At 30.3% G+C, this 19,797-nt stretch overlaps 8 protein-coding genes across 8 annotated transcripts; 1 reads left to right on the forward strand and 7 right to left on the reverse strand.

The window, feature by feature from the left end:
- Nucleotides 1-91: 91 nt before the first annotated feature.
- On the reverse strand, nucleotides 92-901 carry MRPS28 (mitochondrial 37S ribosomal protein uS15m MRPS28; the record flags this gene model as incomplete). Its single annotated transcript, XM_064861587.1, has 1 exon — nucleotides 92-901. One exon carries the CDS (start codon nucleotides 899-901, stop codon nucleotides 92-94), a length of 810 nt encoding a protein of 269 aa, XP_064716542.1.
- A 601-nt stretch (nucleotides 902-1,502) lies between these two features.
- MRX8 (translation initiation/elongation factor MRX8) lies at nucleotides 1,503-2,555 on the reverse strand (the record flags this gene model as incomplete). Its single annotated transcript, XM_064861588.1, has 1 exon — nucleotides 1,503-2,555. The coding sequence occupies one exon, from the start codon at nucleotides 2,553-2,555 to the stop codon at nucleotides 1,503-1,505; it is 1,053 nt and encodes a 350-aa protein (XP_064716543.1).
- A 426-nt stretch (nucleotides 2,556-2,981) lies between these two features.
- On the reverse strand, nucleotides 2,982-7,775 carry SWR1 (chromatin-remodeling protein SWR1; the record flags this gene model as incomplete). Its single annotated transcript, XM_064861589.1, has 1 exon — nucleotides 2,982-7,775. The coding sequence occupies one exon, from the start codon at nucleotides 7,773-7,775 to the stop codon at nucleotides 2,982-2,984; it is 4,794 nt and encodes a 1,597-aa protein (XP_064716544.1).
- A 710-nt stretch (nucleotides 7,776-8,485) lies between these two features.
- IPI1 (Ipi1p) lies at nucleotides 8,486-9,601 on the reverse strand (the record flags this gene model as incomplete). The annotated part of the gene is made up of 1 exon (XM_064861590.1): nucleotides 8,486-9,601. The coding sequence occupies one exon, from the start codon at nucleotides 9,599-9,601 to the stop codon at nucleotides 8,486-8,488; it is 1,116 nt and encodes a 371-aa protein (XP_064716545.1).
- A 459-nt stretch (nucleotides 9,602-10,060) lies between these two features.
- Nucleotides 10,061-12,310, forward strand: RQC1 (Rqc1p; the record flags this gene model as incomplete). Its single annotated transcript, XM_064861591.1, has 1 exon — nucleotides 10,061-12,310. The coding sequence occupies one exon, from the start codon at nucleotides 10,061-10,063 to the stop codon at nucleotides 12,308-12,310; it is 2,250 nt and encodes a 749-aa protein (XP_064716546.1).
- A 344-nt stretch (nucleotides 12,311-12,654) lies between these two features.
- On the reverse strand, nucleotides 12,655-14,691 carry PWA37_005135 (STE domain-containing protein; the record flags this gene model as incomplete). The annotated part of the gene is made up of 1 exon (XM_064861592.1): nucleotides 12,655-14,691. One exon carries the CDS (start codon nucleotides 14,689-14,691, stop codon nucleotides 12,655-12,657), a length of 2,037 nt encoding a protein of 678 aa, XP_064716547.1.
- Nucleotides 14,692-15,527: 836 nt separating this feature from the next.
- On the reverse strand, nucleotides 15,528-17,687 carry IRC3 (double-stranded DNA-dependent ATPase; the record flags this gene model as incomplete). The annotated part of the gene is made up of 1 exon (XM_064861593.1): nucleotides 15,528-17,687. One exon carries the CDS (start codon nucleotides 17,685-17,687, stop codon nucleotides 15,528-15,530), a length of 2,160 nt encoding a protein of 719 aa, XP_064716548.1.
- Nucleotides 17,688-18,095: 408 nt separating this feature from the next.
- GPI8 (GPI-anchor transamidase) lies at nucleotides 18,096-19,343 on the reverse strand (the record flags this gene model as incomplete). Its single annotated transcript, XM_064861594.1, has 1 exon — nucleotides 18,096-19,343. The coding sequence occupies one exon, from the start codon at nucleotides 19,341-19,343 to the stop codon at nucleotides 18,096-18,098; it is 1,248 nt and encodes a 415-aa protein (XP_064716549.1).
- Nucleotides 19,344-19,797: the final 454 nt, after the last annotated feature.

The raw sequence follows: 19,797 nt of genomic DNA on the forward strand, positions 1-19,797 counted from the left end.
TCCGATTTTATGATAACTATTTAGTGGTGGTATAATATCTAGGCATTAGTAAATCTAGTAAGTGACTTTTGATATCTCTTACATCCTATTCCTAAACCTTTTTGGAATTCTTGTCTAGTGTTTTATCTCCAAAAAACTTATATTCTTGCATATATTTTCTATCCATACTAAATTCATTTATCACAGCTGCATCATCGAGACCTAACTTCTCAATAGCCCAATAATATCTTTGTGGATTGTCTCTTTTCAAATATTTCAAAATACTTTGTCTCTGCTGCACCAACATTCTTAATTTCCTTGTATTAGCGTAATCTTTCTTATGATCTTGTACATGATGCGCAATATTTAAAATACGAACAGTTAAGCAAGCAGCTTGAACTTCACTAGAACCGGTGTCCCCTGGAAATCTTTGGAACTCCTCACGTGCTAATTTTGTAGCCATTTTGACTCTTTCTTTATTATCTGCATTTTTCATACTTAATATTCTCAGTATGACTTCTCTTCTATTTTCAATAGTTTGTAAATCCTCTCTTGGAAATGTTTCCTCATTAAAACCTGATAATTCAATTTGACTTCTTTCCGTTGGCTCAACTGCAGCAATCAATTTTTCAATTTCTTTAGAATCATAACCATGCGATAAGACTTCTGGCTCATTGATTTCTGCCATAATACGAGTAATAAATGGTGTTTCTTTACGGCCAAAGACTGGATCTACTTTATCTAAAATTGCACCGAGCTTAGCTTGAATAGCTTCGTTTTTTTGTCTTCTTTTTTGTGCAATCATGTACCTTTCAGCTTTTGATTTTTGTGATTGTAAAGTGGAAGCATTTCTTATTACTGTAACACATTTGGTTATAGATATGAAAGGTTTTTTAGATATATATTTCAATACTAACCACATTCTGATTGTTCACAAACTCCTCTACTCTTCTTTTTCTCCCGTTTCTTTTTTTTTATTTTCCTCTTCCTTTTTTTCTATTATGCAAAGATGTTTAGTATATAGTATTATAACGCTGGACATTAATTGAATGTCTAGAAGCTTACCTATCGTATGTAGCTCTAGAAAATATTTACCAACATCTCTCTGAGTTCTTCCTCCTTATCCTGTTTACGAAAAAAGTTCCTTTTACAATGTTTATTCTGTTGAGAAATCTCAAACCTAACAGGCCCTTTTTTTGTTTTTCGTTTTTTTTTTATTATTATGTTTTTCACCATTTTCCGTCCTTTCCGGAAAATATAAATATAAAATTTTCCGCCATACGAAAAAACCACGGAATACAAAAAGCCTTGCCAGAAAGCAATTCTGGAAGAATATATTGACAAGGGAGATACAAAGACTTGCCAGATGACAGACACTCACGAGTTCAAGTCGATTGAGCTGCAGTATGCAATCACCACGTTATGCTACATTCACACATCAGTTAAATGTTTAATTTTGATTTACATACGATATTTAAAAGTTTCCACTGTCAAAGGACAAATAATAAAATATAAACATAGCACTATACTAATCCACATGATTCAAAAATACTATATCTTAAATAATCCATCCCATACCTCTTTGGACATCTCTTAGATGAAACAGAGTTAGTAAAAATAAGTTTTGGTAAAGTAGACAAATCTTGAATCCCACTCTGTACAATCATGTCTTCAAATTGTGATAAATCCTTAATCTTATCCATCTTCGTGAAAACTATCTCAAATGGTCTACCTAATACTATTAAATTTTCAATCATACTTAAATCCAATTCTGTGATCCCATGATTAGCGGAGAGAAGAAGATAACATCTTCGCAATTCTTTTCTTTTTTCCAAATATTCCATTGCAACAGTTCCTTGTTCTATATTACTACCATAGCCGTACCCTGGAGTATCAATCAGTCTAAACTTGTTACCAATATTAAAGCAATTTAAAGTTCTCGTAAAACCTGCCCTTTTAGACATTTTTGCCACTTCAATAATCTTATTTCTCTTGAATTCAGTGACTAAATTATTTAATATACTAGATTTGCCCGCATTGGATCTTCCCAAAAACACAATTTCTGGCAATCCATTTATCAGTTGAAATGGCATTTTTCTTTTCCCTTGATCTATCTTACTGTTCTTACAATCATTGTTATTCTGTACACTATTTTCACTACTGCAAGCCGTTTCACCAGGAATTATGGAAAAATCACCAACACTCCATTCATAAGCTACCTCACTCGAATTAAAAAATCTATTAATTCTATTTTTTTCTTGAATTGTAGGTTGTTTATAAAATTTGTTATTATAACTCTCATTCAAATTAACCCATTCCGGTCGTACCTTTAAATTAGGCCCTCCTTCTATCTTCTCTAGTCTGTCATTTCTCTTTGCTTTAACTTTTTTAGCAACACATTTTTTGATAATCTTATCATCATCTTCATTTAATATTAAATTCCGGTTTGATTGCGATTCAACTTCTTTCAATACATTATCTTTCTCAAACTTGGTGGTATTTATTATATTTTTAATAAGGTCCAATCTTTTCCCTAAAATTATGCCACCAGTGGTTAAATATTTTCGATTGATCATTATTATTACTAAAATTAACTCTGATTCAACATCAGCATTAAGTAAATTTTATTCAGTATTTGCAATATTTTTTTCTATATTCTTATTTTGTTTTACTTCTTCACATCTTTTTTTTTGTCCCTTCTTTCTTCCCATTGTAGTTTCAACCTGTCTTCATTTTGTATGAATAAATAGCGTCATATGTTGAAAATATTCAAAAACTCACGAAAGAATCAGATATATCTCCTCGATATAAATCAATCCTCTTCTCTATAATCCGTTTAAAATGTATTTCTTGCTATATAAAGGAATATTACTAAACTTATATAATTCCTAAAACTTATAATAACATGAAAATATACATTCCTTCTATTAATATGTAACTTTTTTACTATTGTTTTTCATACTGTCCATGTTCAGTCCTTTCCCCTCAAATACCTGTGTATATTATGAATAGAACCCATTTGCAATAAATCTTAACATGTATTCCTCTATATGGTTGGTACCCTCGTATTCATCTATGTCCTTTGTAGTGCCGTTTGCAGAATCAAGTTCTGATGTTTCCTCAAAATCTTCGTTGTCAATATCAACTTCTTTCATAGCAAGATTAGCAGCTTTAACATCGTCTTCATCCTCAGCTTGAGCCAACAATTTTTCCAAATTCTTGGGATCTCTATTGACTTCTGGTGTCTCCAAAAGTAAAGGTTTATCAGTATTATCAATATCTTCGGTCAATTCTGATCCAAATAAGTCACGCACTGATAATTTACTGAAATAATCTGTAGTAAAATCACCTTTTTGGATAACAACATTATCCAGTTGCCTTTTTTGATTAGCTTTTTTAAGGATATTGCTTTCAATAGTATGCTCGCTAACAAATCTATATATATGAACATCTCGTGTCTGGCCTATTCTATGACAACGATCTTGGCACTGTTTATCCATAGCAGGATTCCAATCAGAATCATAAAATATTACGGTATCTGCACCGGTCAAATTAATACCAAGACCACCCGATCTACTAGAAAGAATGAAAACTGTAATTCTGGGATCCGTATTAAATCTTTCGGTCAAAATTTGACGATCTTCAATTTTTGTAGCACCATCTAATCTCATATACAAATAACCATGATAATTTAAAAACTGTTCCAAAATATCCAAAACTTTAGTCATTTGAGTAAATATTAAAGCTCTATGTCCATTGTCCTTCAATTCCTGTAATAAAGTGGCCAATTTTTGAAGTTTACCACAATCATACTGTAACAACATTTTATCTGGAAATGCAATAGTTAATTTTGTCTGTAAATGGTGAAATGGGTTATCCATTCTAGATAATTCTGTAATCAATTTTTTCTTCTGATTTGTAGGTCTTAAACTTGAATCATCAATACCTAAAGTCATTTTACGTATGTCTAATGAAACTGCATTGGGTGTTAAAATCGCATAATTATCAATTGTTTGTTTCTCTGTTAAAAATCTTGTTTGTAAAGGTGTAATCAACGGATATGATATATTTTCTAAATCTGAAACTGTTTGGTTAATGGTTAATAATTTAAGGAGACTATTACCATAAATAGGTTTTCGATTACATCTTAAAATGTTGATATATTTTTGGAATTCAATTCTTTGAATCATGTCACTAGTCTTATTTCGGGTAAAAAGTTCATAAAAGTTTTTGGGGTTTTGTAAAACAATAGATACACTTAAATTCGTCTCAATATTTTGCATGTGTTCTTTTTTTCTAAGTAGGTTAACTTCTTTTACAAAATCTTCGACACATGCTAATTTTGATATGGTTTTTGCATGGTGGCCAGTAATATTGAGCTCATTTTGTGTAAAGATTAGGTTTAAATTATGTAGGTTTACTCGATTTTCACAGATATTCGGTAACATTTTTGGTATAAGAGAACCGTCTCTCCAACCATTATTATAATCGAATGTAACAGATGGTTTTGTAGCAAATGATGTGACGATTGGTCTTACTTCAAATAAATCAGGGTGATTACACACCTTTCTTAATTGCATCAAACAGTTCACAATTGACATAAAATTGCCACTGGCTAAAGTTTCCTTTGTTTGAGATCTTGACATGAATTCATCATATAAATATCTTTGTCTTTTCGATAATCTACAGTAAACAATATGTTCGTATTTTGCCGGCATTTGCTTTTCAACATCCTTTTTCAATCTTCTTAATAAGTAAGGTCTTAAGATTTGATGTAATTTATCAACTGTTTGTTTTGTCTCTAGATCATGTTCATAACCACCACTTGTTTCAATAATCTTATTCACTGGCCGTCCAAACCATTGTTGAAATGCATCTAAATCTGCAAACCCTGAAACCCTCTTACCATCAACAATTGTTTGAGGCATTAAAAAATAAAGTAATGACCACAATTCAGCTAAATTATTTTGGAGCGGTGTACCTGTTAATAGCAACCTTCTCTCTGTATTAAAATTAAGTAAGGCTTGCCACCTATTGGATCTAAAATTTTTTATATTATGGGCTTCGTCTAAAACCATATAATGCCATTTTTTACGTTTAAATGAGTTTTGATCTTGTACTACTAGTTGATATGAGACGATACACACGTGAAATGCATCTGGTTTATTCCAACCCTTTCTCTTCTCTTTACGTTGTTGAGGAGAACCATAGTAAGTCAGAACTTTCAACCCAGGTGCAAATCTTTTAAATTCCATTTCCCAATTTAATAAGACAGATGTTGGAACAACGATTAAATGTGGACCCCAAATGTGTTTTTCACATGCTAAATATGCTAACAATGAAATAGTTTGGATAGTTTTACCAAGACCCATTTCATCTGCTAGAATACCATTTGTGTGATTATTATATAACGATGCTAACCAATTCAGCCCTTGTTTCTGATATGTTCTTAGTGTACCTCGCAATAATGATGGAACAGGTACATCAACGACACTAAGTTGTTCATCTTCTAATTGTAATTCTTTATTGTAATTATCTAGAGGTTTAGTAACTTCAAAGTGTTCATCTTTTGTACAATTATCTAATTTAAGATTTAGTTCATTTTTAATTGTATGCTGGTTGTTAAAATCACTATCATCTGTCTCTGACATCACGAAATCATCAGAATCATCCAAATCACTGCCATCCATATTATTATCAAAAAGGCTACTTAATCCTGTAGAACAATTTGGTTTGAATTTACTATTTTCCTCAGTGCTATCTTCATTGTCTGAAGCTGAAGAAACATTGGAATCTTCATTCTCATCAGTTAACATCGACGAGCTATCATCACTTTCACTTAAATTTATTTCATTATTCTCTTTCATTTTATTATATTTTTCTTGAAGTTCCTTAGTGGATAATTGCCTATCACTTTTTTCTTGTTTTTTATTATTTTCATCATTTGTTCTTGATTCAACTCCTATAACATCATTATCTTCTTCCTCTATTGAAGAACTAGATAAAAAGTCATCATCATATGTGTCTGAATTTAATTCATTATTTTCACTGTTATTATACAAACGTATAGAACCCCTATCACTAAGCTCTTCATCAGATACTTTATCTTGCTTATTCAATTGCGCACCTAGTAATTGAGTACTCTTTTCAAGCATTTTCGAAAGATGTTTCTTACCTTGAATAGTTTTCAGTTTATCATCTTCTTCTCTTTTTAATACACGATATGCCTTTTCAGCAAGATTCCACCTTTTCTTAACTGCTTGGGTGATTGTCCTACCAATAGATTTTCTCTGTTTTTCCTCCTCTCTACGTTTTCTTTCATCAGCGCTAGCAATATGTTTAAAATGTTGTTCGATCATTTGTGATACTTTTTTAGCACGAGCAATCCTTGCCTTCTTTGAATTTTGGAAAAGTTTACTCATGTAGATACCTTGATTCACCAAGAATTCATCAAAAGTGTGTTTATTTTGTTCTTTATAAAAATAAGAGATTGGATCTGGTTTATTAAATTGCGATGTTTTTGTTTCTTTAGTAGTAACAGGCTGAAAGGAATTGCTGTCTAAATCATATTTCAAAATGTTTTTTTCTAATCCTTCTCTAATTAACGTAACTTGTGTTCGTAAATCTTGGATAAATGAATTATATTCCTCTAATGTCATGTCTTCTTCCAATGATTTGAAAGTATTCAAATATTCTCGAACATTTTTATATTTTCTAATTACAATATTTTCTGGATTAACAACAGTCTGTTTTGGTGGGTTAACATATAAATGGATTCGAGGTAGAGTACTAGATGTCTTTTTGATCTTTGCAATTTTCTTTTTTGGTAATTCATCGTCAGAAGAGGCTGTAAAATAATAATATTCGTCATCAACAGTAGAATCATCATAGAGCTTTGATATCTTAACGATTTGACCATTCTTTTCATTTCCAATTCTATCAACTGAAACATTAGATTTGCTTTTTATTCCATGATTAATAGTTTCAGACTGTTTTGTAACAACGTCATATTTTCTCTTCTTACATTTTCCTGGAGATAATAAAAGTTTTTGATTATCTAATTCCTTTTTTATGTTATTATTATTATTATCAGTAATAGTAGTAGTAGTATAAGTAATATCATTGATCTTTCTATTATCATATTTTTTAATACTGCTAATATTATTATTTTCACTTGTTTTATTTTTCGGTATTAATATAAATTTGTTATCCTTGGAAAACACAATATCATTTAATCGTTGAGAAACGAGCGGTTGAATCTTTTCTAATTTATATGCTAGATCTTTGATATGTTTGTTGTTATTGTTATTATTACTAATGTCATTTTCATTATTTGTGGGTGATAGACTGGAAGATCTTAGACTTCTTATTCTTCGTATTCTCACATTTTCATTTGTATTATTAATATTGTTATTCTTATTTGGGATTGTATTAGGATCATCATTCATGTGCCGTTGACTATTAGAAGATTCATCCCCTTGAACTATATATTTTATTTCATCTAAAGAAAACCCTTCAGCCTTAAGGAACTTTTGAAATGTCATATTATTGTCATTCGAATGCAATGGATCGAATCCAACTAAAGAGACATATTCTTTTAAATGAAACAACTCATTGGTTAGAAGATCATATCTTATTTTACTATCTATCAAAAGATCAGTTTTTGGATCGCAAACTTGTTCCACAAGGTCATTTGAAGTTTCCTTTTTAGCAAAAATTGGGTTTTTTACAGATTTTTTGCTAGTTTTCTTTCCAGAGATCTTATCCACTTTTGTTCCTTTAGAATATCTTGCCATTAGAGTATAAAAGTGATGCTTATTGAAGTTGAATAAAGAAGAAGAAGAAGAAAAAAGGTATAGATTAAATAGTAATAGTATACCACACTGGTAACAAGTGTGACTTATTAATTGAGAGTTTTAGTATCCACCGATATCAGATATAAAGAGAAAAAAATAAAAATAAAAATCCACAATTTCTAGGATATTACTACCATGCACCAATAGTTAAAAATTACTTTGTTATATAGCTCTTGATCTAGAGAGTGCAATGTCGTTGGTTTCATTAACGTAGCATTTCGTAAAGGATTTATTTCATCGGTAAATACCCGTTAAACGTCTTGAGGGCCCATCAAAACGTTTGTTATGTTTTCCAGTCAATTTCTCACTTTTATTTTTTTTGGTTTTTTCTTTTTTTTCCTTAGTTCTTCTGTCTTTCATTTCTCCACCATGGCACAAAGAAAAATACAACAAAAAAAATTATAAAAAAAAGAATAATATAATATATAATATATCACTCCATACGAGTAATAAGTTTTTTCCTATATTATTGCGTCATTTCAAACGATAAAAAGGTATTTGTTAGTGCCATTTATATCCACTGCATTGTTTGATAGATACATCATACAGATATTTCCTTTGCATGAGAATGAATACACTGACAGAGGCAACAGAGTGCTCAATATTAAATAGTATATATATATATATATATACTATTTATATTAGTGGAATCAGCTAGATATCTGTGAAATCAAATTTTGAAGATTATTTGCAGCTTTACCACATTCTCCACCTTCTTTAATAAGTAATTGGCATTGTTTTGAAATGGTTTCTTGGAAGTTCGATTGGAATATAGATTGACGGCTCTCCAAATCTTGATTTGCCAAGGAATTTGTAGTCACAGTAAACAGACCTGTGCCCATTTTATTACTATTGGTGCTAGTGGTATTAGTATTATTACTAGTACCAGCAATTGTTATTCTAGATTTGTTCGCGGTAGATCCATTATTACTACTTTCAAAAGTTACATTGCCATATTGCTTTAATTGTCTTTCAAACAATTTGAGATGTTCAAAAGGTTGGGGGAAATTTGGAATTAAATATTTATTTTTTTCTATCAAATTATTATCGTCTGATGATGTTTCTTTGTCTCTTATGTTGGACTGATCCGTACACCCTAATTCAACTAAATGAAATAACGTCTCCAAATGAGCCTTCGTAAACTTTAAATCTTTCTTTCTGGTTTGAAGTACACCAGATGCTTGATTTGTACCTACTTTTGTATTCCACCCTAAAAGATTCAACAGCCCTTGCATCAATTTCAACCAAGCCCTTCTAACAATCTCATCACCACAATATTTCAATAAGCACATCAAAAATCTGCTTGAATCAGCCTGGACACGTGGAATAATATGGGTCATTGACATATTAATATATAAAACAAACACATTGCAGTGCAATATAAGAACATGTGGATCTAAATCACCGATACCTTCCAGTAATTCGATTAATGCATCTCGTACATCTTTGCTATCATCGCAGATTAGTGGTATCGCTTGTGTCAATAAAGGAACCATTAATCTAGTCTTTATAATCTCTGGAAGAGCTTTAAAATATATATTCAATGTTTCTTTTCTTACCGTCGAATTGTGATGTTTTAATAAGGGGAACCTTTTACTTAAGTCATTATGGTGATCGTCATCCAAATGTTGGTTTTTAACTGAAATTGTCTTTGCCACAAAGGATGTGTCAGTTAAATTACTTGGTTTGGCAGTTTTCTTACCAACTTTCAATTTCTTTTTCAAAAAATCTTGTTTCTTTAACTTTTGCTTCCTCGACTTAGTCATCTATGTATCTTTCTCTCTTGGTTTTGTATTTTGTTTTATCTCCTATTTCTTTGAAATAATATCAATTTTACTATATATTAGTGATTGCTTTAACAGTCTATCAATGTACGTTTATGAATTATTACTTAAAACCTAATAATTAATATATTATTACGATTTTTTTTTTTTAAGCTCATCGATTTTTTATAATCTTCTGAAATTTTTTTTTTTTTGCATTTAAATATTTTTGAATATTTAGTAATAAATTTAAACCATAAGAAAAATAATTGAAAAGAATAATTATTTTGACATTTTTTCCCATTAAAAAGAGTAGACATACATAAAACAGTCTAAGAGAAATTTCAAAAACCATTTTGTAGTTCTCTATCGATATAAAGGAAGGAGTGGCATCCATTTTATTTTTTAGATTTACTTTTCTTTTTCTATTTTCATTTTTATCTTTTTTTATATTGCTAAGCGATGAGTTCAAGAGCATTAAGGAAATTACAAAACGATGAGGAATTATTAGCTTCAATTCTCTCCAAATCTACATCTCCTGCACTTTCTAATGACGTAACAGACGATGAAACTGTTTCATTATCTAAACCAGCGCAACCACAAAATATATTTGCATTAATGAATCAAGATGATGAGGATGACGAGAAGGATTTGGGGACTGGTGATCACGATATTTTTAATACTAAAAGTGAAGTTAATCACAGAGAAAACCCTCAGGTGGATAACAAAAAAATCAATGTACCAGTTAAAATATACTTGCCAAGTAAATCTCAAAAATCTAAAAGAAGATCTAAAAATAAGAAAAAACATGAGAATAAAAATAAAAAACAATCCAAGAATGGTATTAGCAATAGCATAAAGGATGATGAAGAGTTTGATAAATTATTATTGCAGTACCAAAAGAAAGATATTCAAAACCTTAAAAATTTAAATGGCACTGGAAATATAAATCCTAACAATAATGAAGACGAATTTTTTACCGCGTCGGAGTCGGAAACAGACATTAATAAGTTCAATTCTACAAAGAAAGAATGGTTTGATAACTATAAAACCCCTAATGTTATTGTTAATGAGTTGAAATATGATGTAGGTTTTACAAAATTTCCAATATCTTCTCTTAAAGATACTAAATTTAATACAGATTTTAAAAAATTGGATCCACATACTGAATTCAAGTTGCTATTTGATGATATTTCCGTGAAATCCTTAGATGATATTGATTCTTTATCATCAACATCGATCTCTCCACAACAGTTGAAACAAATTCAGAGACTCAGAAGATTGGTTAGAAATTGGGGTGGGAAAGATCATCGGTCTGTTCCTAATGGACCTGGTGGTAATGTACATCGTTTACAATTTACAAAAGTAAGGAATGATTGGTTGCCAACTCCAAGAGGGGAATTAGCCATGAAGTTACTAACTGATTCTGAACTATTAGATTGGCAATTATGGCAAAGACCAATAGACTGGAAAGACACTATTCAAGAAGATATAAATCGATGGAAGAAAAATATTAATTTTTATAAATTTGAACCTTTGAATGATGAACTAAATAGAAAAGCAATGATAGAATTCTACTTAAATGTTATTACACACCCGGATCATGAAGCATTAATTAATTTAATTGCTTCACAAGCCCCATATCATGTACCAGGTTTATTACAAGTAGCATTGATTGCAGTGAGACAAGGCGACAAATCTAATACAAATGGTTTATTACAAAGAGCTCTATTCGTATTTGATAGAGCTTTAAAACATAATATACTTTTCAACTCTACATCATGTCAATTACCTTATATTTATTTCTTTAATAGACAATTTTATTTAACTATTTTCCGCTACATATTAGTGTTGGCTCAAAGAGGTGCAGTAGCCACTGCTAGTGAATGGACCAAAGTGTTGCTTTCTTTAAATCCGATGGAGGATCCATTAGGTTGCCGATATTTCATGGATCATTACTTACTTTTATCCAATGATTATCAGTATATTATTGAACTTTCCAAATTACCTATTATGAACTGTTACAAAGAATGGTATACATGGGGGTTTTCTATGGGTGTAGTATTAAGTTATTTAAAACTTGGAGAGATTGAATGTGCAGAAAATGAATTGTTAAAATGTTTTAAACAACATGCACCATTGTTAGGTCAATTATACATAGAAAAATTGGCAGGGGATGTTACTCTATTAAATGGATTAACGATTGGAGATAATGCATCGAATTTAATCGAATACAAGGTATATTTAGCTAGATTTTCACTTTTATGGAAGTCCAGTAAAGAATTAACCTTTTTACATAATAATTTGACTAAGTTATTCACACACTATAAAGATGATAAGATTAAGTTAGCAGCTAGTAATCTATTCAGTGGTAATAAAATAGAAATTGATAATGTATTTTATATTAAAAATATTCCAATTAATTTATTAAGGTTTGCGATACTATCAGAAGAATCTTCAGTTATGGCAAGTATTCCTTCTTTTGTTTGGTCTGATTATGAAGTTTACGAATTTGATGTTTTACCTCCGCGGCCAAATTCAAAAGAAGATATATATGTAATTGAAACAGTAAAAAGTTTTATTGATGAAAAAGATTTGTTAAATGCGCAAGCTATGAGAGCACAGGACGAAGAGTTGATGAACCAAATTAGGCAGTTGTCCTTAAATCAATATATTGAAGCTAATGAAATGAATCAATTTTCAAATGAATAAATATGTCTGAATATATGTATGTATAAGAATATTTGTACAAATGACGTTTTATAAAAGATCTTATTATATCTTATGTTACTTTTTTAAAAAAAATTTAGTACTTGCAGAGTGTCCTTATGATTACATGAATATATAGCTCTATAGAATGTTATATCTATAAATGTGTAAATATATTTAAATGTCTTTTCATGTATGGTTGTTCAATATTTATTGAAATTGCAATAACATAAAACTTTAAATATCTGAAAATCAATTTCCTGTTAATGAATGTGTTCCTATAAACAGCAAAAAAGTCACAAAAAAGCTTATAACACATTATATGGTATGCTGTCTATCTGAATATTTTACTTCTTCTTTGAAACTGTTGATTGTTTTTCTTTTGATAGATGCTTATTTTTATCATAAACAGGTTTAGTTACCTTGTTACTTTTATTAATTTTTGAATATTTGTTCATACTAGTTGCTGGTGTCAAGTTACGAAATTGTCTTCTTCTCGTTGTCATTAAGGGAGTTCTTGTTTGGTGGTATTGGTTCTGCCCACTAGTTGTATATGGAGATTGAATCCATACTGTTTGAGGCATAGTGGCTCTATATCCTGGAGTATAGGCAGTCAAACTGTGAGCGGTAGACAAATGAGGTAGATTTGAGGTTGGTTGCAATAGTACATTCCAATCAAAAAATTCTATCTGTTGTTGTGATAATGGAGCCGGCGGTTTATTTTGTGATCGTGACATATTGATATAATCCTTGTATACACTTTGAGGTGTAAAGATATTATCAAATCGAGTGAAAGGCTGTTGATCGATAGTTTGTGGTCGAATTTCAGTCTGATATGTGGGGAGTGTCGCTATCTGTGGAATGTTTAAATTCATATAGGAACTATATGGATATTGTGTATTATAATGGTTTATTCTCGGTTGGAATATATCTTTGTTAAATTCTTCAAATGCATCATTAACATTCTTGAAGTTATCATGTATTCGATCAGCATCTCCACTAATATTTATGAAATCTTTTGCATTTGAGGAGAAATCAAAGTCATCATTATAGTTTAATAAAAGCGGATCAATCATATTTCCCTGATATGCAATAGAATTAGTGTGTTTCTTAACTTTGATATTCTTTTTCTTTACAGAAACAGCTGATGTTGTACTGGTGGGTTTTTCAACATCGTTCATTTCATAATCCATCAGTGTCATATAGTTTTGAAATGAAGGAGATTCCATAACTTCATCTCTCTTCGAATATTCAATATTTATTGGGAAGTAATCAAATGGTATATCTTCAAAGTTGTTTGTGGTTGACTTGGCATCAATTGTCTGTTTTACAGTTGCCGATGATCTATTATTATCATCACCATTTTCATCTATACTATATTTATTGATACCTTCTAATGGGTTGGATGAATATGTTTCGTAATTATCTTCGTCCTCATTGTTCAATACAGGTGAATCTATATCAGCTATTTCTTTGTTATCCAATTCAATTTCATTATCAGCACTGGCGGGAGCATTTGATTGAACTGATTGTGAATTATTCGAAAATCCTTCATTAGTTAAATCATCCATATTATTTTCTATATCTTTTATCTCATTATATGATAGTTCTTGTGTGTTTGGTGGTGAATTATCATTGATTATAATTGGGGATAAACTAAGGACCGTCTCATGGGAGTTATCTTTACTATTAGTTTCTGGATTAACAAATGGCTCAAGTCGGTTCTCATTAATAATTAGCCTTTTATTTTGCGTATGAGATAACAGTTGGTGATAAAGACGAATACCACATTTAGAATCAAAATGAAACGAAATTGCAGGTTCAAAAATAGCTTTTGTTGTTGTTTGTTGACTAGAGGTTTCCTCTCTTTTTAGATCTCTTTCAAGGGCATCAGCAAATAACTTATCATGTGGGACACTGAACCAGAAGAATACTTTTTGTTTTTTTTGTGTCTTTAAACATGAATTTCTGTATAAGAACTGTAAGAATTCAGATTTAGGTTGTTCTAAAGTGGCATCTATCCCACATTTTAAATTCCTTAAATCAGAGAATATTCCTTCTTCGAATTTCTTCTTCTGCACAATTGTCCTACCGAATTTTTGCATTCGATACAGACAACATTTAACTATATCTGTTCCAGTGATATAATAGACATTGTTCCAAAGCACACAAGAGACAAAACCATGTTCACTGTTGAGATAATATCTTCTAATAATTTGGTTTTCTTGCCAATTGGCAGGAGCTGTTGCTAAAAAATATTTTAAATCATCAATTAACCTCAACGATTCCTCAACATCATGCGGTTTACTAGCATTAACCATAGTTTCAGTGGACTCCAATTCACTTTTGAGAATTGTTTCTGTCCTGTTTTCCATATGATTCATAACTATATCAACTTATTCTCAGTGTATGTATATGTATGTGCACTCTTCTTTTTGCTTTTACTTTAAAATTATTTTTTTTATTTTATTTTAATATTAATTATACTAGCAATGGCAAATATATCTTTGGTTTCTTATGAGACAAGTTAATAATCCTTTGTTTTGAAATAAGAAAAACGATTTCATGTAAATCAGCATTAATTTGTCAAGCTTTACGAATGCAAAACATTAGACAGTGGAATAGATATAGATGAGCTATAGAGACGTTATGACAGCAATGACTTAAGCAAAAATTACACTGGCAAAAAAACAAACGTTTACTCATTCACCATCAAGAAATCCATCTGTAAAATAACGGAACAAATCTGATGAGACAAGTTGAGATTTCTTTGTTGTTGTTTTATAAATTTTATCTTTGATTTTTTCTTCGTTGTCTGTGTCTTTGATTACTTTTATATACTCTGACACATCATTGTTTTAAAATAGTTGTGTTTCAGATCTGTTTCAGATCTAGTTTTTTTTGTTGTGGTTCTTTTTTTTTTTCTTCTATACGTTAACTTTTCTTCCGATTCGAAGATCTCGAGCATAAACCCCACTTGTTCCGAAACCAGATCTGATGCGGATATGTGTTTCAGATTGAAGGAAACAAAAAACCAAATTAAATGAGAAAAAAGAGGGGTTTTGTTTTAGGTTCTCCATGATTGTTTGATTTATACGTGTGTTAGAATGCAATGGGATAATTTGATTGTATAAATGTAAGTACATAAAAAATACAAGTAGTAATGAATAGAGAAAGGGAGAAATAATTAATTATTTATATACACATGCTGTTGATAAGACTAAGTAAATTGGTCTGTTTTCATGGTAGTACCAAAATTTATCAATTTTAATAACGATTTTACTGGGTATATAGGAGCAATAGTTGTAGCAAAGGTAAGATCAGCTGCAGCTCCTCTTAATAGCTTCTTTAGGTATGAGTCTATCAAAGATTGATCTAATTGAGGAAACTCAGATTTGTGTTTTCTGTAAACTTCATTAAACTTTTTCCTAAGATATGTGAGTTGTTTTGAGGTCGCTGGCTGTCTTCTCCATCTAGAATTTTTGGAATAGTCGATGTATGGAATTCTTCTTTTAAATCTTGTGTCAAATCTACTATGTTGTCTCTGCACACTCGTAACAATTTCCTCAACTTCTTTTAAAATAGTAGGTAAATTACTTATGAATGGTTTACCTTTACTAAACCATTTACTTATGTCATTATTGACGCCAGAAGGTATCTTAGTGTATATTTTCAAAATATAATGCTGTGGATTTTTGGTTCTATCTATCCGTAAATATCTATGTTGTAAAGGCAAAGCCCAACTATCTGAATTAATTTGAGTCCATTGATACTTACATTTCTCGAAAAACTGTGATTCTTGTTCAAAATTAAACCCAGATTTATGATTTTTTCTTAAAATTTTGTCAAAAATATTTTTATGTTTTCCAAGATAATAATCTTTAAAAGAATCATAAGATAATAAAGTCACATTAGCAGATTTAATGTATTTTTGATATTCTTTTAATAGAGTTATTTGTTTGAGATCTTCCTTTTTCATTTCCTCCAATTGCTTAGCTGCTTGTTCAGCTTCTTGACATCTTTTTGCTTCTATTTTTCTCGCCTCGATAGATTTCTTCAAACTTTCCATCTGACTGATAGTCATATCATTGATTGGAACATTTGCTTCAGTTATTCCAAATAAAGTTGGAATAGATATTACTCCGACATTGGATGCATTAACAAAGTCTACTATATGACAGTGTTTTTTTCCCTTATGTAACCTTAGCCCTCTTCCAATCATCTGAATTAATAATGGTCGAGAACAAGTGGGACGGCACAATAGAATACAATCAATATTCGGAATATCAGTCCCCTCTGTGAGGATACCACAATTTATTAGTACTTCACATTCACCATTTTTAAAAGCTTTCATAATATTATCTCGGTCTAGCGATTTGGTATCAGATGTAATATAATCAGATTTTACTCCCCTTTGTAAAAAAACTTTATTTAATGTCTTAACATGATTTTTATCTACACCAAATACCAATGTTGATTTAATATTATGTTGTAATCTCATACGTAGATAGGTCTCGATAATTATGTCGTTTGTCTCAGGCGTGTTAACTACAGAAGAAAGACTTTTTAGAACAAAATCAGAGTTGTTTTTTTTAACATTATCTAGGTTAATAGATATTTTGACATTAGTGAATCTTCCTTCACAAAGCCATTTTTCGTCAATCATTTCCATAACACCTTTATGATAAACAATTTCGTCTAATGCTTGAGAGAGTGCTTTTTTATCTGCTCTTTCAAAAGTAGCACTAAATCCAATAACTGGAATCCTTGATTTTTCATTAGCTGCATGGAAATGTTTAAGAATCTTCATATATGTGTCTGCCACAATATGATGTGCTTCATCTACAATAATTAAATCAATATTATTTGGATCATATTTGTCTAACCTTTGTACGAGAGATAGTACAGATGCAATAATTGTATCTGCCTCTCCTACGTTAGCATGATGTTGGGACATTTCTAACTGAACATTAGTTGTTGGATTAAAATGTCTAATTGTATTCAGAGCTTGAAATGCTAGTTCCCTTCTATGTACAAGTATTAAGGTCTTGAAACGTCTAAAAGTTTGGTCATTTGATTTTTGTTTCAACTTCATTTGATTCAATTTGTCAATTAGATGAGAGAATATAACAGTTTTTCCACCACCTGTAGCTAATGAGACACCAATTCGTTTTACATGTCCTGACGTTACATATTTTACACACGTATTAACTGCTTCTCTTTGATAATCTCTTAATCGGAAATTCAAAGTATTTCTATTTGATTCATTGTAGCATTTTACTTTATTTAAACTTAGGTGTTGAAATGTTTTACACTGAATGAACCATTTAATATCTAAAAAGCTTGGTTTTTTAAATAAAGATCCAAATCTTTGAAGCATAGAAACATGGAACTTGTTTGAATGAGTAAACACACACAAACTATGATAATGTTAAAATTATGGATATTGATTCTTTTTAATAACTAATTGAAATATTTTTCTCAACTGGGGTAAGCTAGAAGCTGTAAGTTAATTCAGGTATTATTGAATAATCCAGTTAAAAACACTTTCTAATCGTGTTTAAACTTATTATTTTTTTTTTACTTTTTTGATCTTTTCTTAACCTTCTTTTTGATTAACTGTTTTAGGTTAGGCTGAAAAGCCTTACAAACTATTATAAGATTAAAGATGTAATAACTATTATGTTATGCCCATATGTATATGTATATACGTATATATATGTGTCTTTACTGGTATGTAGGTATATAAGAATAGAAATAGATGTAAGGTTTCTCTTTGTAATTATCTTCAAATTTTCTTTCCTAAAGAATTTGACACTATTAAAATAATAATACCAACAATAATAGGAAGAAGATGAATTTTAGCAAAACCTGTTTTATTACTAATATGTGTATTCGAGAACTGATTATTATCTTTGCTAATATTTTTTAATTTGTACTTTTTAACTTGTTGTTTATTATTATCTGACTTCATGTCATTTGTATGATTATTTTCTATAGATTTAGATATGTGGTTTCTTCTAAATTTAGCATCCATAGCTAGTTGTACTAAAGCTTTGATATCACTATTTAATTTCTCGTCACTGATACTATCTTGGTATGATGTTGAGAGTTTATCTTCGGGTATAATATTTTGAACGTTACCGAAGAAATCTGTTATTAAGACATCCTTGATATCTCTTTGAAACAAATCTGTTCTGACACCAGTATGAGAATGAACTTTTTCAAATGTATATGAATCAAACAAATCTTTCAAAGTCAAAGTAGAATTCTTTTCTATTTGTTCTAAATATTCCAGAGTATAATATGTGAATCTATCAATAACAGCTACACCGATTTCTACATCTGAATGATGTGAATATGAACTCTCCTCGATTTCACTTGATCCAACAGCTATGATGTTTGGTGAATAAAACTTTGAAAACATTGTGTTTGCTTGACAGGTATCAATCATGAACAATATTTCATTGTATCTTTTCTTTTCATACATTTGTGCAAAGGCGTCAGCTATATCTTCAGAAGCGATCTCTTCTGCATCCTGGAATTTAAGGAAATCATTCCCACCATGTCCAGTCATGTAAATAAAAATATTAGAATTTTCATCAGTTAGCAGTCTCTTCGATTTGGGTTGGTTTTCTGACCATCTATCGGTCAGTAATCTGATAAAATTTTCCACTGTGACTTCATAACCTCTATAATCTACTTCCACTGATTCACCATATAGGTCAATAGCGTGGTCCTTGTTATTAAACACACTGCCTGGATAGAGATTTCTTGAATTACATGCAACATCATCACTTAACATCAAAATAATTTGGGAATCTGGGATTCCTAATCTTTTCACGGTCCTATACATACTTAAAACATTGGCCATGTGTCTATAGTTGAACCAAAATCTAGATGTAGAGACTAACACTGCCCAATTATTTGTATGAGAAGAGTTTGTAGCCAATACTGTTGTGAGATTAGTTACTAACAGAAATAGAAGTAAAAAGGTATTTATGCATTTGTATCTTCTATTCAAACTAAACCACATTCTTACTATTTTTTAATAATTATTTGCAGTTAAATAATCTTCGGAAACACGGTTTGTGTTTATTGCTATCTTACTGTACACTCTATGAATATATATTTATGTGTATATAGTAACACCGATCTTTCTAACTTATGAAATAGAATAAGAGTAAGCAGGCAGTTCTTTCTTTTACATTTGCATTTTTGTTTAAAGGTTTGTGTGGTTTTGAGTACAATTTAAGCAGTTTCTTTATTAAAATATTAGGTTTTTTTTTTTCTTGCAACTCGAACAGTTCAAAGTTGATTGAATTGAAATAAAGTATTATTATTAAAAGACAAAGAAAATTGCCTGTGATTGAATGCAAGAATCTTTATCTCTTTTATAAAAGAGCTCATGTCTGAGGGATAATGATGTGAAGAAGAGAAAACAATATTGGAATGATTACCGAAACCAAGATGATAGGTATATTTATATA

Source organism: Arxiozyma heterogenica, assembly GCF_036370985.1.
Source record: "Arxiozyma heterogenica strain weizmannii chromosome Unknown scaffold_9, whole genome shotgun sequence".
Classification (NCBI taxonomy): domain Eukaryota; kingdom Fungi; phylum Ascomycota; class Saccharomycetes; order Saccharomycetales; family Saccharomycetaceae; genus Arxiozyma; species Arxiozyma heterogenica.